Source organism: Hemitrygon akajei, chromosome 21 (assembly GCF_048418815.1).
Source record: "Hemitrygon akajei chromosome 21, sHemAka1.3, whole genome shotgun sequence".
Classification (NCBI taxonomy): Eukaryota; Metazoa; Chordata; class Chondrichthyes; order Myliobatiformes; family Dasyatidae; genus Hemitrygon; species Hemitrygon akajei.
The window spans coordinates 60,233,222-60,252,486 of record NC_133144.1 but is presented as its reverse complement, the minus strand read 5'-3'; the positions used below and the strand labels follow the sequence as shown (position 1 = coordinate 60,252,486).

The following is a 19,265-nucleotide window of genomic DNA, read 5'->3' as shown; positions in this document are numbered from 1 at the left end:
CACAGTGGCCACAGAGACCAAGTCATTGGGTTTATCTAAAGTGGAAGTTGATAGGTTTTTGATTAGTAGGGGTGTCAAAGGCTACAGGGAGAAGAGAGAAGAACAGGGTTGAGAAGGATAATAAATTGTGCTCATTCCACTCTAATTGTTCATTATGTTTTCCTGTGTACCTCTACCTTAAAAACAAAGAAATGCACCGCACAGTGGATGTGAAATACAGATTGAATGAGATTCAATCATTGTGGGTAAAGAAATACTGCCCTATTTGACCAAACAAATTGGAAAAACTAGGATGTCAACACAGTAAAGTTCATGACACAAGGTGACCTTTAATGTTTGATACACTTAAAATTGTTACACAACACACAACAGCTCCATTGTTCTCAAACCTATCATCTTCACTGAATATCTGAGAATCTTACATGCTACAATTCTCCAAGATCCCAAATGACAAATAGTCACATGAAGGGAGGAAAAAGAAGAATCCAAGGCAGCTTACCAAACTGCTGTGCAACATGGCACAATCCCAGGTCCCCACATGGAAGCAATTGTTGGGCGTCTACTAGAAAACTTAGTTGTCAGGGACCTTACCTCTGGTGGCAACACAGCAGTTAAATGGCAAGTTGACAAAGGCCAAACATGTCACTCAGAAGCTCATTGTCATAAGAAAAAAAATCATCACATTTTCCAAAGCCATGCAACTTGTTCAGCATGGACTGAACTGTAATACACACAGTAATGTTTAATAATTTGATGAAAAATAACAGATGTACATCTCCATTGGCAGAATACACAACATAAAAAGGCAGATCTGGAACTAAACTCTCAGTTGAGAAATACTCAGAATTGTAATTTAAAATCTATACAATTTCTATAAGAAAGCTGCTAGTAATTTTAAGTGCTGACTCAGGCCCCGTTTTTGTTTCAGGAGGGAGTAATAGAATTGTTAGAATTAGAGAAGCTTGAACAAGCTCCCCCTACTGGGAATAGCACTTAATAAATAGGACAAATAACAGCAAACTAAACATGTAACGTCTGACACATGCACAATTTGCTGCTGAAGTAAAGCCAAAAGAATCACAGGATCCAAACCTTCTAAATGTTCGTGACAACCAGGTCAGGCAGCTGACGATGGCAGTGTCTCAACTTGCAACAGAGTTAAACTATGACCTATGACAGCAGCAGTAGATCTTTTAAAATCAACAGGATTTTTTTTAATTAAACCAGTTATCTCAATCTTTTCCTTCAGATAAAGATACCCAGGACTCACACTAGGGCCATCTACTTACCAATGTAGTATTTACCCTACAATTATATTTCCTTTTAACACACACCAGTCTTTGGAGTTAACTACTCTGCCATGGACTCCCAGTTCTTTGCTTCTTGTAGCAGCTCCACAGGCTCCAGCCAACCAAGCTAAGGGGCTCCTCCAGCGAAAATGAGTTCCAGCGCAGCCTGGATGTCTCCTCCGGTTGCCTGCAGTGCGCGAAGGCTCAGCTCAGTATCCTGGATCCCCATGTCCCTCAGCTGCTGAAGCTGGGGCTGCCACTGGTTCTGCGGGAGGCAAACAGGCCATAGTCAGGTAGTAGTCCCCCTCCAGCTCCCTTCCGCATCAACCAAATAAAACAGAACTTGACATTAACACCTTCAGCAACATACACACAATGCTGGTGGATTCAGTGGGTTAAGCAACATCTCCCCTCCCTCCTGCTCCTCTCCTCTCTTCCTTTTTTCAGCCTTTACTTCTTCCACCTATCCCCTCCCAGACTTGTTCATTCCTCACCCACCCACGTTACCCCTCACCTGGTCTCACCAATCACCTGCCGGTTTGTGCACTTCCACCTCCCTTCACCTTCTGGATCCTGTCCTGTTCCTTTCCAGTAATGACAAATGGTCTTAGCCCTGTTTATTCCCCTCTATAGATGCTGTCTGACTTACTGAGTTCCTCCAGCAATCCGTGTGTGTTCAAGATTTTCAGCATCTGCAAAATCTGTTTAGCATATTTTTAGACACATCCCAAATGAGTTGTCACAGATCAGGTTGGGGTGTGTCTCAGGTTTTGCTCTAACACTGCCGTGGTCAGAAGTTTCTGAAACCTCCCGGTTTCAGCAGTGCACTCAAGAACTGTTAACTGGAGGCACTGACCTGAAGTGCCGAGATGTTGGAGGCTTGTAGTGCCTGCTGCAGGGCCTGGCTGAATATGTCGTGACTGATGGGGGCAGCTGACGGTGCGCCTGAATTCATCACCGGAGACAGACTTGATGATGTGCCCTGTGGGGAGGGAAGCACAGACCCAATTTGTTTAGAGAGATAACACAGTAACAGCCATTTTCTGTCCGAGCCTATGACACCCAATTACCCATGTGACCAATTAATCTACAAATTCACGTCTTTAGAATAAGGGAGGAAACCGGAGGAAGCCCACGTGGTCACGGAGAGAACGTACAAACTCCTTACTGACAGTGGCAGGAAGGAACCTGGATCGCTGGCTTCGTAACAGCGATATGCTACTGTGACCTCTGGTAGTGACAGAGGACACAGCCAAGAAGGGTTGGAGCACGAGTGGGAAACGTTGACCTACCTGCGTCCCAGTTGTTGGGGTGACAGCGCTGCTCTCTGGCGTACTGGCCAAGGCCAGCGCAGTTGCCAGCTCACTCTGAGTAATGGGTCGAGGTCCCACAGAACCACTGTAGCCCAAAGTAGCAGGGCGAGAGCCGGAGGTGTTGCTTGAGGAAGCAGTAGGCCGGGACTGTGAAGAAAGCAGAAAAGGTTTTAATCACGGATGGCAAGAATACTCCTTCAAGAGTCAATTAGAAACCAATCAAGATTCTGTCTGGATGCATGGTATGGCAACTGGCTGTGTTCGTGATTGCAAGAACAGCAGAGAGTTGTAGAGAAAGCTCAGCACATCACAGATCACAGGAACCAGCATCCTCTCGATGAACTGTTTATACCACTTCCTGCCTCAGCAAGGCACCCAGCATAATCAAAAACCCCATCTGGACATCCATTCTTCTCCCCTCTCCCATCAGGCAGAAGATACAAAAGCCTGAAAGCACATACAATCAGACTCGAGAACAGCTTCTATCCCACTCCTGTATGATAAATGTGGACTTTTGGCCTCACATCTGCCTTGTTAATGACCTTGCACTTTACTGTTTACCTGCACTACACTTTTTCAGTAGCTTTCATACTTTATTCTGCATTGTTATTGTTTTACCTTATTCTAGCTCAATGCACTGTGTGATGATTTGATCTGTATGAATTCTGCAAGGCAAGCTTTCCACTGCATTTTGGTGCACATGACCACAAAAAAACAAAAGCAATACCAAGAGGGTGAATGCATGCAGGTGTTTTCCCTCTCACAAACACAATGCTCCTCAGATGCTGGAAATCCAGAGCAATACCCACACAAAATGCTGGAGGGACACAGCAGGTCAGGCAACTTCTATGGAAATGAATAAACAGTCGACTGAAAAGGAAGGGGAAAGATGCCCGGATAAAAAGTGGGGGGGGGAGAAGGATAGCAAGAAAGTGATAGGTGAAGCCAGATGGGTGGGTGGGAAAGGAATCTGAGCAGAGTGGACCATGGGAGAACGTGAAGGAGGGCTGCTGGGGGAGCAATAGCCAGGTGAGATGAGGTAAGAGGCCAGCCTGGGTGGGAATAGAACTAGAGGTCATAAGTTTTGGGTGAAAGGTGAAATATTTAAGCGGAATCAGAGGTGAAACTTCACTCAGAGGGTGGTGCGAGAGTGGAACGAGCTGCCCACGGAGATGGTAGATGCAGATTCAATTGTAACATTTAAGAAAGGTTTGGACAGGTACATGGCTGGGAGGGGGAAGGGGGTGGTTATGGTCTTCATGCAAATAGATGGGACTAGACAGAAGATCTGGTCGGCATGGACTAGATGGGGCAAAGGGCTTGTTTCTGTCTCTGGTGCTCTATGTTTAACTATACATGCAAGCATTGCTATATCACAGCCAGGATAATAGGTGTTATACAGGCTCCAATGCCTCATCATTTATATTACAAGGTGCCTTTCACAGTAGCAAATGAGAGGGAAGCTCACAATGGCCCTATAGGGGTCATGCATCCTCCACTGTCAATGGGTAACATCCTCAGTGGATACAATAGAAACAAAATTCCATTTATACTACCAAGCACATTGGAGGGCTTGTGCATTTTGAGATACTGTTTAAACCCCCATAAATCAAGCAGCTACTTTGCACTAGTGAATTTTAAATAAGCCAAGAAGAAGTAGTTTTAAATAATTCAGAGGTTAGACCTCACAGAATAAAACATTTTCTTAAATTTAATTACTTAATACTTAAGCACAGGAAAGGAATGTATAGCTGTAAACATAAGTATATGAATTGCTTAGGGCCATTTTCCATGTGTAATAAGAGGTTAGACACAGACAGACACAGGCACAGACACACACTCAATTTCTGTGACCAGTTGGCACTTTATTTACCTGCTGAAATTCATCCTCATCGTCAGACAGACCATCAAAGAGGAATCCCCCTGAAACAGGAACCAGGGGAGAGTAACAAATTAAACTCCTAACAGGACACTTGAATGTGTGTGATTAGAACACAGAACAGTACAACACAGCAAAGCCCTTTGGCCCACAATGTTCTGATGACCTTTCAATCTACTGCACAATCAATCTTAACGCTTCCCTCCCACACAGTCCTTTTTTCTTTCATCCATGAGCCTATCCAAGACTCTTAAGTGTCTCTGGTGTATCTGCCTCTACCACCACCCCTGGCAGTGCGTTCCACACCCACCATTCCATGTTAATGGTGACACCCCCTATACATTCCTCCAATCACCTTATAACTACGTCCTTCTGTATTTGCCTTTGCCATGTTGAAATAAAAGCACTGGCTGACCACTCAATGTTTGCCTTTTCTCACACCTCTATCAAGTCGCCTCTTAACCTCCTTCACTCCAAAGAGAAAAGGCCCAGCTTGCTCAACCTTTGCTTATTAGACAGGCTCTCTAATCCACACGGAATCTCCTCTGCACTCTCTCAAAAGCTTCCTCTGCACTCTCTCAAAAGCTTCCACATTCTTCCTATACAGAGATGGCCAAAGTTGTATACAATACTCCAAGTGTGACCTCACCGTATTCAGTGCCCTGATTGACGAAGGCCAGCATGCCAAACACCTTCTTCAGCATCCTATCTACCTGTGATGCCACTCTGAGGGAACTATATAACTAGCTGCTAGGTTCCTCTGTTGTACAACACTCCCTAGGGCCCTGATATTCACTGTGAAAGTCCTACAACATTATCATCCAAATAGTTGAAATGATGACAAACAACAGTGGACCCAGAACCAATCCCTGCAACACAATATTGGTCACTGGTCTTCAATCTGAAAAACTCCCCTCCACTACCTCTCTCTGCCTCCTACCACCAAGCAAATGTATCTGGTCAGCCATGGGATCTCACTTTCCAGACAAGCCTACTGGGTGATTCTGTATGTATATAGTGCTTGACTCATAGCAAGATTAGCAGACTATAAGTCTGGATGGTGTCTTGTCTTAAAGAATAACTGGAACGAGAAACATTGGGAGCTTGGATTAAACCAACTTGTGCAAATTAGCCTTGGTTAACAAGATGACTTATGGCATGGGGTACATTCTATCAACTGTGACCATGTCCAACCTGATCCATTCATCTCAATATCAGAAAAACTGCGCCCTTCATTGGCTGAGGGAAGCAAACCAAACACAATAAAAGCCCACTGAGACTAGAAGTACAGAATAACCATTTGGGGAATTAAGTACAATATGATAAAGTAGGCAAGTATTGTGCAACTGGCCAAAGTAGCAATCTTGATGTGTTGGCAATAACTGATTTTAGCAGAAATTGTTAGCAGAGGACAAGTAGAATTCTCAAAAAGAAAGGAGAGAGGATATGAAAGAATCACATGGAAAATGGAAAGCCAGTTTTCCCCTTTCAGGCACTGACAGACCTGTTTGACTTCTGGTAACACAGGTTCCTTCCCCTTGTTACAAACCTTCTGCTGTAGCAGAAAATGGAAAATAAGTGTTGGAAGTCTTGTCACAAAACAGCAGTGGACCCAGGCCAGGAGCAAATAGTGTTAACCCATTTGCTACTGTTTTATCCAGCCTGACTGTCCAAAGAAGACTTGCTGCTAAAATAATAACCAGCCCCTTCATCTATAAACTAACAGGTCATGATATGAAAAGGGGTCAATAAGTGAAATGACTGTGACTGGCCTTTTGTCCACTTTGTTTTCACAAATCTCTAGGAGCTCTGCATATCTTCACTTCTAGGCAGCTTTCATCCCCTACTTTGTACACTATAGGTTACCTTGGCTTCATTGCTTAGACAGGAATCTCAAACTTTTGCTGACAAGGCATCTTGGATGAGTGTACCATGTGAAAATGCTGTGAGGTATATATATTTTAAGTTTTTGAACAGGTATAGTCCTTACCTGGCACCTCACTGTACGAGCTAGATGGGATATTCCTGGAGTTGCCGCCAGCAGCTGGAGGAGGGGTAGTGCCGGTCACAGAGTGTAGGACCAGCACCATTGCATTGACCAGTGCAGGGTGTGAGGAAATTAACCTGATAGGGGAGACCACACACATGAAAATCAAAGCAGTTCCATGTTAAGGCAACCCAATTTATTTCCTTTGTACAACATGCAAAGCCTCACACTCTGTCCCTATTGTCAGTCCAATCAATGTCTCCCAAGATACCAGAGAAGTGAAATCTTACTGGGCTGGTTCCTGTAATATTTGTCTTGATTTGGGACTCAGGTATACATTGGTATGTGTAAGCTTGTATATTCTTCTGTGACCAAGTTGGTTTCCCCCTGGGCTGCTGTTTCCTTGTAGATAAAGGTATTGAGACTGGTTGTTGTCAAGTCATTAAAGCACAGAGCAGGCCCATCAAGTCTGCGCTGGCCATTTTCTCTAATCCATTTTGTTCTCCCTACATTCCCAGAGTTCTGACGAAGGGGCTTAGCCAAAACCTTTACCATTCATTTTCCTCCACAGCTGCTGCCCAGCCCAGTGAGTTCCTCCAGCACCTTGTGTGCACTGAATTAGATTTCCAGCATCTGTAGTCACTCTTCTGTCTATGTTTTAGTTATTCAGAGATACAGCATAGAACAGGCCCTGCTGGGCCAGTGAGGCACATTCCCAGCAACCCACCTATTTCACCCTAGCCTAATCACAGGACAATTTACAATGACCAACCCACTAACCAGTACATCTTTGGAATGTGAGAGAAAAGCCACATGTTCAGGGGATGACATACAAACTCCTTACATACAGTGGTGGAGTTGCACTCCGAACTCTGACACCCCACCCCAAGCTGTAATAGCATCGAGCCAACCTCTGCACTACCATGGCTCCCCTCCCGTCAACTTTCTGAGCTCCTGCTGTCTATTTCCCACATTTTCTTTCCTAACAACCAGCTTTTTTTTTGCCATGGATTTCAATAGAAAGAAAATGGCTGAGATTCAAGAAAAGTGCACTAAAAGTTACCCATAATGTAAATGGGCAGCATGAGACTCAGGGAAAGTTTCTGAACAGTCCATTAATCCATAAACACTACTTTGTTATTCATTTGTTTCTACTAATTTATAATACAAAAACAAAATTACTACATTACTAATGCAAAACAACAAATTTCCCATCAAGTGAGTGATAATAAATCTGATTCTGAATCTGTAGTCTTGCATTTCTGGGCAACAGCTGAATTAAACCAAACACAGCTTGAATCTAGGTTTAAAAAATCTAAATAAATGATCCATTAATTCAGTAAAGATCTACCAAGGACTGCTCACCAATAGAGGTCAACAGACAAAATAGACAATCGGACACTGGAAATTGAACTCAGAAAATTAAAAATCAGCACTTACGTGTCCAGTAGGCTTGGGTCAGTGAAAAGCACAAATAGATCTTTGTCTTGAAGTACACCTGGTTCAAAAACAGACAAAAATTAACAAGGATCAAATAAAACCCAACACTTAGACCTAGTTTAATAGGGTTTACATTGCTGAAGTGTTGAAGTCTCCCCAAATCTCCACCTCAGTAGGTTTAAGAACCTTATTAATCAAGTGATTATTAGTTACCCACTATCTACAATGCTTTCAAATGGGAACACGAGACCCTGCAGATTCTAGATATCCGAAGTGACACAGACAAAATGCCGGATGAATTCAGAATGTTTCTCTGATGCTATCCACTCTCTCCCCTCTCCCTGCACCCTTCTCATGCTCAGTGTACATTAGAGACACATATCAGACTCAGGGTTACCATCACTCATGTATGTGATGAATTGTGGAAGCAGTACAGTGCAATACATAAAATTACTACAGTACTGTGCAAAAGTACTAGGCACCCCAGCAACATACATGTGTCCAAGACTTTTGCACAGTACTGTACTTATTGTAACTTATAGCCTTTATTATGTATTGCACTGTACTGCTGCCACAGAACAACAAATTTCATGAAATATGATGGTGATATTAAACCTGATCATGATTCTGTCACAAAGGCAGTTCACTGTAATGGCACCATAGTAGCGTAGCAATTAGCGCAATGCTACTATTGTTCAGGGCACCAGGAGTTCAGAGCTCAATCTGATGCCATCTGTAAGGAGTTTGTACATGCTCCCCATGAATGTGTGGGTTTCCTTGGGGTGCTCTGGTTCCCTCCCACAGTCTAAAGATGTACCTGTCAGCAGGTTAATTGGTCATTGTAAATTGTCCCGTGATCAGACTAGGATTTAATCAGTGGGGTCCAGGCGGCACAGCTTTATCTACAGAGGGTCAACATTTCAGGCTGAGACCCATCATTAGGACACTTCTGTGTTCGAAAATAAATTAAAATAATGTGAAGGGATACTATCACTACAAGGTATAGATTTGTATGGTAAAGGTTACTCAAGGGTCTGAGTAAGGATGGCAGCCACTACAACACCTCAGGTAGGAAATCTCAGTAACTCAGCTGAAAAACAGAATCCAAAAACTGTATCTCACCTACAGAACAGAAAATGAAATCTGGGAGCCCTCGGTTTGCAAACATCCAACTTATGGACAGTCCTTACAATGGGCAAAGTGTTTGGGAATCTGTCAGGGAGGATTTCCCCCACTGCTGCAGACAACTTCTGCCAGGTGAGTACAAGGCATTTCCACGTGCCTTCTCTCCCACACTGCCCCTTGCCTACATCCAGAGCAGACTCACTGAGACAGTGAAGCAGGCTGGCCCCCACTCTCACCTCACAGCTGTTTCTGTGATGCTCTCGCATGCACTGCTTTTGCTTTTAGAGATACAGCACGCTAACAGGCCCTGCTGGCCCAATGAGCCCACGCTGCCCAGTTACACCCATGACAAAAGAATGAGGGGAGATTTGATAGAAGTATACAAAATTATAGGGGGTATAGATAAGGGAAACGCAAGCAGGCTTTTTCCACTGAGACTGTGAGAGACTAAAATTAGAGGTCATGGGTTAAGGGTGAAAGGTGAAATGTTTAAGGGGAACAGGAAGGGAAATTTCTTCACTCAAAGAGTGGTGAGTGTGGAACGTGCTGCCAGCAGAAATGGTGGATGCGGGCTCAATTTCAACATTTAAGAATAATTTGGACAAGTACATGGATGGGAGGGGTATACAGGGATATGGTCTAGGTGCAAATTGTTGGGATTGGCAGATTAATAGTTCTGCATTGACTAGATTGGCCAAAAGTCCTGCTTGTGTACTGTAGTGTTCCTTGAGTCTATGACCACAAAACAGATGAATAAATGAACACAGAAGTGTCCTAATGATGGGTCTCAGCCTGAAATCTTCACCGTTTATTCCCCTTCATACTGATGACCTTCTCCTGAAAGAAGTGTAGGGCATGTGACAGCAAATCCCATGGTACTGAACAAGGTGAAGGAACAAATCAGCATGGTGTGTGACTTGAGGCAACAGTAACACATGTGTACTTTGAACAATGACTCAGCATTGTTGCTTGAAAAAACAAGGATGAATATTCAAACTTACCTAAAGCAATGGGATCATTGCTGAGACCTGGTGTAGCAACAATAATCTGGTCCAGTGACTCCTTATTACCCAGCATCTTGAAAACCTGTAATTGAACCAATTCAGCTACTTTAAAGAAATTCTGCAGATGCTGGAAATCCAGAGTAACACACACAAAATACTGGAGGAACTCAGTAGGTCAGGCAGCATCTATGGAAGGGAATAAACAGTTGAAGCTTTGACCAAGACCCTTCAACGGGACTGGAAAGGAAGGGGGAGAAGCCAGAATAAGGTCGTGGAGTGAGGGGAGGGAGTACAAGATGCAAGGTGATAGTCTGTGGAATTCAGAAGAATGGGGGTGAAGGGGTGGGGTCTCACTGAAACTTATCAAATGTTGAAAAGTCTCAATAGAGTGGATGTGAAGGGGATGTTTCCTATGGTGGGGGACTGTAAGACCAGAGGCCACAGCCTCACAATAGAGGGACATTCATTTAGGGCAGAGATGAGGAGAAATTCATTAAGCCAGAGAGTAGATCTGTGGAATTCTTTGCCACAGGTGGCTGTGGAGGCCACGTCATTGGGTATATATAAGACAGAGGTTGTCTTGCTAAACTATTGTAAACTATTGCTTCAAGTGTTTGACCTTCCCAAATACACAGAACGTAGAACTTTACAGCATAGTACAGCCCCTTCAGCACACAATATGCTGACCTTATAACCTACTCTAAGATCAATCTAATCCTTCCCTCCTACACAGCCCTCTATATTTCAATAATCCATGTACCTGTCTGAGAGTTTCTTAAATGTACCTAATGCGTTTGCCTCGACCATCACCTCTGACAGGGCACATCCACCACTCCGTGTTAAAAAAACACTTAACTCTGACATCCCCTCATACTTTCCCATAATCGCCTTAAAATTATGTCCCCTCGTGTTAGCCATTTCTGCCCCAGAAAAACAGTTGTTGGTTACACTCGATCTATGCCTCTCATCTTCTGTACACCTCAAGAAAGACACCTGTTTTCCTTCACTTCAAAGAGAAAAACAATAGCTCACTCAACCTATTCTTCCTATACATCTTCAAACTGAATCCCTCTCACCATTTTTGCACCTTGCTTGCAAACTGCAAAATGTACCCCTGCTATGAACATGATCAACTTTACAGTCCCTGTAAACTTTTCATATCTGAAAGCAACAGGGAAAAAAGCCTTTGCTCCCAGCATTTTCACTTACCGCCTCCCTGTAGGCAGGGCTGGCGTGAAGCGCTGCCTGGAGTACACGGAACTCACGCGCTGCCGCAGCCTGGTCCACGGGCTCTGTAAAGCAGCAACATAATAAATGTTTCTGGTGCTCCTGGAGCGGGCAAGGGTAAAACCAATTCACATCTTATCACAGTTCCCTTGATTTCCCTTCTTTTAACCCAAGTTCCCTGGAATTCAACAGGGAATGACTTTTCTTGATTGATGCCAGTAATGATACTTCAAATACTTCTGATGAAAACTCATCGATTCCAAGCATTAGTTCTATTTCTTTCCACATAGGAGCTGCCTGATTGAGTACGTCTAGCATTTTGTTTTTATTTATTATTGAGCAAAATAGGCTCTTCTGTCCCTTTGAGCTGTGCCACCAAGCAATCCCCTGAATTTAGTCCTAGCTGAATCACAGGACAACTTACAATGACCAATTAACCTACCTAACCTATGTCTTTGGACTGTGGCAGAAAACCAGAGCACCCAAAGGAAACCCACGCCGTCATGGGGAGATGTACAAACTTCTTATAGGCAGCAGTGGGAATTGAACCTGGATCGCCTGTACTGTAAAGTGTTGTGCTGGCCCAGGCATGGGCAAACTACGGCCCGGGGGCCATATGCGGCCCGTTAAGCTTTTTAATCCGGCCCGCAGAACTTGATGAAATTATATTAATAAACCTTATTAACGTTTTTTTCCCCGCAATTCTGGCGTTTTCGCCACAACAAAACTAAATCCAGACTTTGATGCGCTGGCTAAAAAGGGAGACCAACAACACTGTTCCCACTGAAATTAAAAATAAGTTTCTTCATTGTGTTATGTAAAAAAATGCATTTGAAAATATTTTTTTCAATAAACCTTACATGTTACATGTCATTTCTGTTAAGTGATGGACATGAGTAGTGCGCAGATGCACGTACGTTCTCAAAATAAAAAATGCGCTCCAGATCAAATAACGGGCTCCGCATACTGGCGCGCTGTCACTGTTCTGTCCTTGTGCTGGTCGTTGTTGAGTTTTGGCACAGGGGATAATTGAATAAGAAGGAGCAGGACAAGTAGACCTGCATCTCCTACCGTTTTTGAAATAAAGACAGTCAGGAGGAGAGTGATGATGATAATATCTTGAAGGATAACAGAATTTTCAGTGCTTTAAAATAATAACTGTTACTATTAAAAAAAGCTGTATTTTATTCATTTAATTTTCAGTGTTTTAAAAGTCATTTCAATAAATAGCTAAATACCATGGGACTTCAAAGACAGATATTTTGTTGTAATGCATTTGTTCATTTTCAATTGAAATTAAAGCACATGTTTTCTACATATCCCATGATATTTTATTTTCTCTTATGAGGTGTATTACCAAAACAATCCGTCCATCTGCTCCTGGTCTGGCCCCCCTGCCAAATTTTAGAACCCTTTGTGGCCCACAAGTCAAAAAGTTTGCCCACCCCTGTGCTAGCCACTAAGCTACTATACCAACCCTATTTAAAACATTTAAATGAGAGACAAATGAGGCTTACACTGAAACCAGAAATCTCTTCTTCTCCATCCAACTATATTTTAAATTGGGATCCTCCATTGGTTGAGGTCAACCATTGATGTTGCGTCCTAGCTGTCTATATACACAAGCCAGGGCAGTACAATGCAGAGAGCTCCCCCTCTCCATGCAATTGATAAATCCAAATGAACAGTAGAGTCTGATACAGTTTGGCACCAGCACATCACAGGTGTTACCAGTCAGCATTGTACTTAACTTGGGACTGACTGCCCCAGGGCGTCCAGCTCTGGATTTTTTCCTCAGGGTTCACTCCCGAAGCCTTCCCCATGAGTGGGTATAACCACAGTTTACAATCGGGAGTTTTCCTTCTCCTAGATGAGCTACCAACAGTGGCCGATGACCCCCATCTGCTCAAAGCAAATAGTTTTAAGGCACCAGTGACCAGCCTTCCCCCCTTCTCCTGTCAGTAGAAACGATTCAGTAGCTAAGCTACACCTGAAGGCCAGGAGATAGACTTGGGTATCAGAGGCTATTTGAGATGCATGCCATTGGTAGCATTTAATAAACAGGTAGTGCGAGCTTATCCCCACTGCTCCCCGCCCCCTGGCTATAACAACCTTATGGAAAGTTAAAGCTCAAAATACTCAATTAAAACCTCCTCCAATGTTTCTACACTATACAAGCTCCCGTCCCATCCTCTTAATCTCATCCTTGGTATATTTTTGTTACTCTTGTTGATCCATAAGAACATAAGATATAGGAGCAGAAGTAGGCCACTTGGCTCATCGAGTCTGCTCCGCCATTCAATCATGGGCTGAAACAATTCTTCCAGTCATCTCCACTCCCCTGCTTTCAACCCATACCCTTTGAGGCCCTGGCTAATCAAGAACCTATCTATCTCTGCCTTAAATACACCCAATGACTTGGCCTCCACAGCCACTCATGGCAACAAATTCAACAGATTTCCCACCCTCTGACTCAAGTAATTTCTCTGCATCTCAGTTCTAAAAGGATGTCCTTCAATCCTGAAGTCGTGTCCTCTTGTCCTAGAATCCCCTACCATGGGAAATAACTTTGCCATATCTAATCTGGTCAGGCCTTTTAACATTCTGAATGTTTATACGAGATCCCCCACCTCATTCTCCTGAACTCCAGGGAATATAGACCAAGAGCTGCCAGGCGTTCCTCATTGGTAACCCTTTCATTCCTGGAATCATTCTCGTGAATCTTCTCTGAACCTTCTCCAATGTCAGTATATCCTTTCTAAAATAAGGAGTCCAAAACTACACGCAATACTCCAAGTGTGGTCTCTCGAGTGCCTTATAGAGCCTCAACATCACATCCTTGCTCTTATACTCTATACCTCTAGAAATGAATGCCAACATTGCAGTCACCTTCTTCACAACCGACTCAACCTGGAGGTTAACCTTTAGGGTACCTTGCAAAAGGACCCCCAAGTCCCTTTGCATCTCTGCATTTTGAATTCTCTCCCCATCTAAATAATAGTCTGCCTGTTTATTTCTTCCACCAAAGTACATGACCATACACTTTCCAACATTGTATTTCATTTGCTACTTCTTTGCCCATCCCTCTAAACTATCTAAGTCTCTCTGTTTCCTCAACACTACCTGCTCCTCCACCCTCAGACTATTAAGCTTCCGGAGCACCTTCTCAATCCTAATTTTCACTGCACAAACTTCACTTCCTTGACATTCTTGAATGTCCAGTATACTGCAGACGTCTTCCACTGTGGAGACTGATGCAAAATATGCATTCAGTTCCTCTGCCATCTCTGCATATCTCATTACAAATATCTCCAGCATCATTTTGTACAGGTCCTATATCTATCCTTGACTCTCTTTTACCCTTTATATATGTAACATGCAAGTATATTTAAAAAAGCTTTTAGTTTCTTCTTTGATATTAGTCACCAGCTTCCTCTCATAGTTCATCTTTTCCTTCTGAATGACCTTCTTAGTTTCCTTCTGCAAGTTTTTAAAAGCTTCTCAATCCTCTAACTTCCCACTAGCTCTGGTTTCCTTGGATGACCATCTTTTGCTTTTATTTTGGCTCTGACTTCACTTGTCAGCCACGGTAGTGTCCTTCTTCCATTTGAAAATTTCTTCTTATTTAGAATATATCTTTCTTGCACTTCCCTCATTTTTTTGCAGAAACTCCAACCATTGCTGCTCTGCTCTCTTTCCTGCAAATGTCCCTTTCCAATCAACTTCGGCCAGTTCCCCTCTCATGCCATTGCAATTTCCTTTATTCCACTGAAATACCGACACATTGGATTTTACTTTTTCCCTCTCAGATTTCAATGTGAACTCAATCATATTGTGATCACTGCTCCCTCAGGGTTCCTTAACCTTAAGCTCTCTTATCACCTCCAGATCTTTGCACAACACCCAATCCCGCACAGCTGATCACCTAGTGGGCTCAACAACAAGCTGCTCTAAAAAGCAAAGCCATCCGTTAGACATTCTACAAATTCTCTCTCGAGATTCAGTACTGACCTGGTTTTTCAATCAACTTTCATGTTAAAGTCCCCAACAATTATCATGACATTGCCTTTCTGACACCTTTTCTATCTCCTGCTGTAACTTGTATCCACATCCCGGCTCCTGTTTGGAGGCCTGTATACAACTGCCATTAGGGTACTTTTACCCTTGCCATTTCTTAACTCAACCCATAGAGACTCTACACCTTCCAATCCTATGTCATCTCTTTCCAATGATTTAATATTATTTCTTATTCACAGAGCCACACCACCCCCTCTGCCTACTAACCTATCTTTCCAATACACCGTATAACCTTGGACATTCAGCTCCAATGGCAGCCAAGTTTCGGAGCTGGCCACAACGTCATATTTGCCAATCTGTAGCTGAATTTCAAGATCGTCCATTTTATTCCTTATGCTGCGTGCATTCAAATAACAACACTCTCAGTCCAGTATTTGTTCCTTTCTGTTTTAACTGCACCATGCCTCTATTGCCCTGTAACTCAGAAACATAGAAAACCTACAGCACAATACAGGCCCTTCGGCCTACAAAGTTGTGCCGAACATGTCCCTACCTTAGAAATTACTAGGGTTACCCACAGCCCTCTATTTTTCTAAGCTCCATGTATCTATCCAAAAGACTCTTAAAAGACCCTATCGTATCTGCCTCCACCACTGTTGCCGGCAACCCATTCCACGCACTCACCACTCTCTGCGTAAAAACTTACCCCTGACATCTCCTACCTATTCCCCAGCACCTTAAACCTGTGCCTCTTGTGGCAGCCATTTCAGCTCTGGGAAAAAGCCTCTGACTATCCACACGATCAATGCCTCTCATCATCTTATACACCTCTATCAGGTCTCCTCTCATCCTCCGTCGCTCTAAGGAGAAAAGGCCGAGTTCACTCAACCTGTTTTCATAAGACATGCTCCCCAATCCAGGCAACGTCCTTGTAAATCTCCTCTGCACCCTTTCTATGGTTTCCACATCCTTCCTGTAGTGAGGCGACCAGAACTGAGCACAGTACTCCAAGTGGGGTCTGACCAGGGTCCTATGCAGCTGCAACATTACCTCTTGGCTCCTAAATTCAATTCCACGATTGATGAAGGCCAATAAACCATATGCATTCTTAACCACAGAGTCAACCTGCGCTGCTGCCCTGCACGTCCTATGGACTCGGACCCCAAGATCCCTCTGATCCTCCACACTGCCAAGAGTTTTACCATTAATACTATATTCTGCCATCATATTCAACCTACCAAAATGAACTACCTCACACTTATCTGGGTTGAACTCCATCTGCCACTTCTCAGCCCAGTTTTGCATCCTATCAATGTCCCGCTGTAACCTCTGACAGCCCTCCACACTATCCACAACACCCGCAACCTTTGTGTCATCAACAAACTTACTCCACTTCCTCATCCAGGTCATTTATAAATATCATGAAGAGAAGGGGTCCCAGAACAGATCCCGAGGGCACTGCACTGGTGACTGACCTCCATGCAGAATGCCACTGGCTGTGATTATGCCTCATCTCCTGCCTGTTCTTTCTATAATCTCTGTTGCACACTATCTTGGATTTACTTCTGATCGAACTTAACCTAAATCTATCTATCCGGGGAGATACAGCATGGCGACTACTGCAGCTTGTAGTTCCAAGTTTTTCTAGTTTAAAAAAAAGTATATTTTTATTTTCCTAATGAATTAATAGTCTAATCACTCATAAACCGCTAGTAATATTTCAAACCAGGTTTCTCTTCTGGCTCCGGCCAGGACTTCTTCAGAACGTGGATAGTGGAGCCGGCTTGAATCCCATAGAAATCCAGTGTCTGTTCATCTTTCAGTTTCCGCCCGCAGTACACCAGTTCTGTAACATCAATCGGTTCACCATATCAGTAAACAGTTCATCTCCCCCCAGCTCTCTACCCCACACCCTCCCTCCCCCTGCCCCGGACAGTACCGCCCTCAGTCCCCGGCTTTTCGCTTTACCGATCAGCCCGGGGGCCGGCGCGGCTCCGGGTAGCTTGTCGGAGATCAGCTCCTTGAGGGCGGAGATGCGGAGGCCACCGCCGAGCCCTGGCGGAAGCTCCTCGGGCAACGGCAGCACCACCCTGGGGGCCCGCGGCTGCTCAGCCAATTTCACAGCGATACTGTCGGGGCGCATCCTCCTAGGGGCACAGGACAGTCCGAGGCTCCGGAGTAGTCAGCAGGCCTCACTGTTGCCGGGAGACACGGCCCGGAAATCAAACTGTTGGTCTCGTCACCGCACAGGAAATTACCTCAGCGCTTCCAGAGAAAAATAGGAGTTAAAAGGGTAAATAAAAATAAGCAAAAGAGAAACACGCAAGTGATGATTATCGGGAGCATTGGCGCATTTGTTTCTTCTTTTAATTTTTATTTCATTTATTTAAACAAATAGACTTAAGGATTGGCAACAGACACAAAAATGCTGGAGGAACTCAGCAGGCCAAGCAGCATGAAATGGTTAAAAGTACAGTCGACGTTTCAGGCCGAGACCATTCCGCAGGTCTGGCTTTTTTGTCACCTGTGTATGTCACACTCAGGACTGCATGGCCAGATTCTTCTCCAATTCCAACCACAAGTTTGAGAAAGTGCAGTGCAGGTAGATAAGTTAGGTGCAAGGTCTATGATGAGAGACTGAAAGAGATGACACACAGGCAAAGCTTTTCATAGCTTGCCTTCTGTTTAAATTTTAAAGACTCAGAATGGATGGCACTGTAATGCAGCAGGTAGTTTAACTAGAACTGGAATTGGTTTATTATTGTCAGATGTACCATGTTACAGTGAAAAGCTTAGCTTTGTTTGCAAGTCATCCAGACAGATCATTTCAACTGTATGCTTGGAATCAGTATATTATTATCACATGTACTGACATCTTCCATACTGTGCCTGCAGATCATTTCAGTGTAGAAGTTATTGAGGTAGTGCAAGATAAAATGATAACAATGCAGAACAATGTATCTCAGCACATATAACAGTAGAGTCATAGCACAGAAATAGGCCCTTCAGCCCATCTAGTCCATGCTGAACCATTTACACTGCCTACTCCCATTGGCCTGCACCAGGACCATAGCTCTCCATACCCCTACCATCCATGTATCTATCCAAACTTCTCTTAAATGTTGAAATTGAGTTCACATTCACCACTTATGCTGGCAGTTCATTCCATACTCTCAGGACCCTCTGAGTGAAGAAGATCCCCCTCATGTTCCTGTTAAACTTTTCACCTTTCACCCTTAACCCATGACCTCTAGCTGTCCCACCCAATCACAGTGGAAAAAGCATGCTTTCATTTACCCTATCTATGCCTATCATAATTTTATATGCCTCTATCAAATCTCCCCTCAATTTCTACATTCCAAGGAATAAAGACCTAACCTAGTCAAGCTTTCCTTGTAACTCAGGTTCTCCTTGTAACGTCCTGGCAACGTTCTTGTAATAATAATAATAAACCAACAATAATTGTCTGGGATCAGACGTTTAAGTTGCAGAGAAGGGGGAGAGGTGGGAGTGTCTGAAACAAAACGTTTGATTTCCAGCTCTTTTTAGGTCTCTTGACTTGGAGGCTCTTGACTCTTGACCCTTCTTCTACCAGAGATGCTGCCTGACCTGCTGAGTTTTTCCAGCATCTGTTTAGAAGGCTGGAAGTATAAGAAGATTCAGCACGTCACTGAAGACTGTTACAAACTTTTACAGGTGTACAGTTGAAAGCATTCTAACTTGTTGAAATGGGAACTCCAATGCACAGGAACACAGGAGTCTATAGAGAATGGCGGACTCGGCCAATTCCATCAGAAGTAGAGCCCTTCCCAACATTAAGGAACTGTCTCAGGAGGTCTCTTCACACTGTTACCATCAGCCAGGGGGTACAGGAGCCTGAAGACTTAAGGTAAAACAGCAACTTCTCACTGTCTTCAGGTTCTTAAACCAACCTGAAATCCCTAATTTTGCCCTGGACTATATTTCCCTAAACTTGTATCAATT

At 43.7% G+C, this 19,265-nt stretch overlaps 1 protein-coding gene across 1 annotated transcript; it reads right to left on the bottom strand.

The window, feature by feature from the left end:
- Window positions 1–309: 309 nt before the first annotated feature.
- Window positions 310–17,522, bottom strand: LOC140714356 (ubiquitin-like protein 7). Its single transcript, XM_073025546.1, has 10 exons — window positions 17,250–17,522; window positions 17,008–17,127; window positions 11,247–11,329; window positions 10,035–10,119; window positions 7,909–7,966; window positions 6,472–6,605; window positions 4,476–4,525; window positions 2,582–2,749; window positions 2,146–2,271; window positions 310–1,554 (listed from the first exon to the last, which is right to left on the bottom strand). Exons 1-10 carry the CDS (start codon window positions 17,422–17,424, stop codon window positions 1,417–1,419), a joined length of 1,137 nt encoding a protein of 378 aa, XP_072881647.1. The 5' UTR covers window positions 17,425–17,522; the 3' UTR covers window positions 310–1,416.
- Window positions 17,523–19,265: the final 1,743 nt, after the last annotated feature.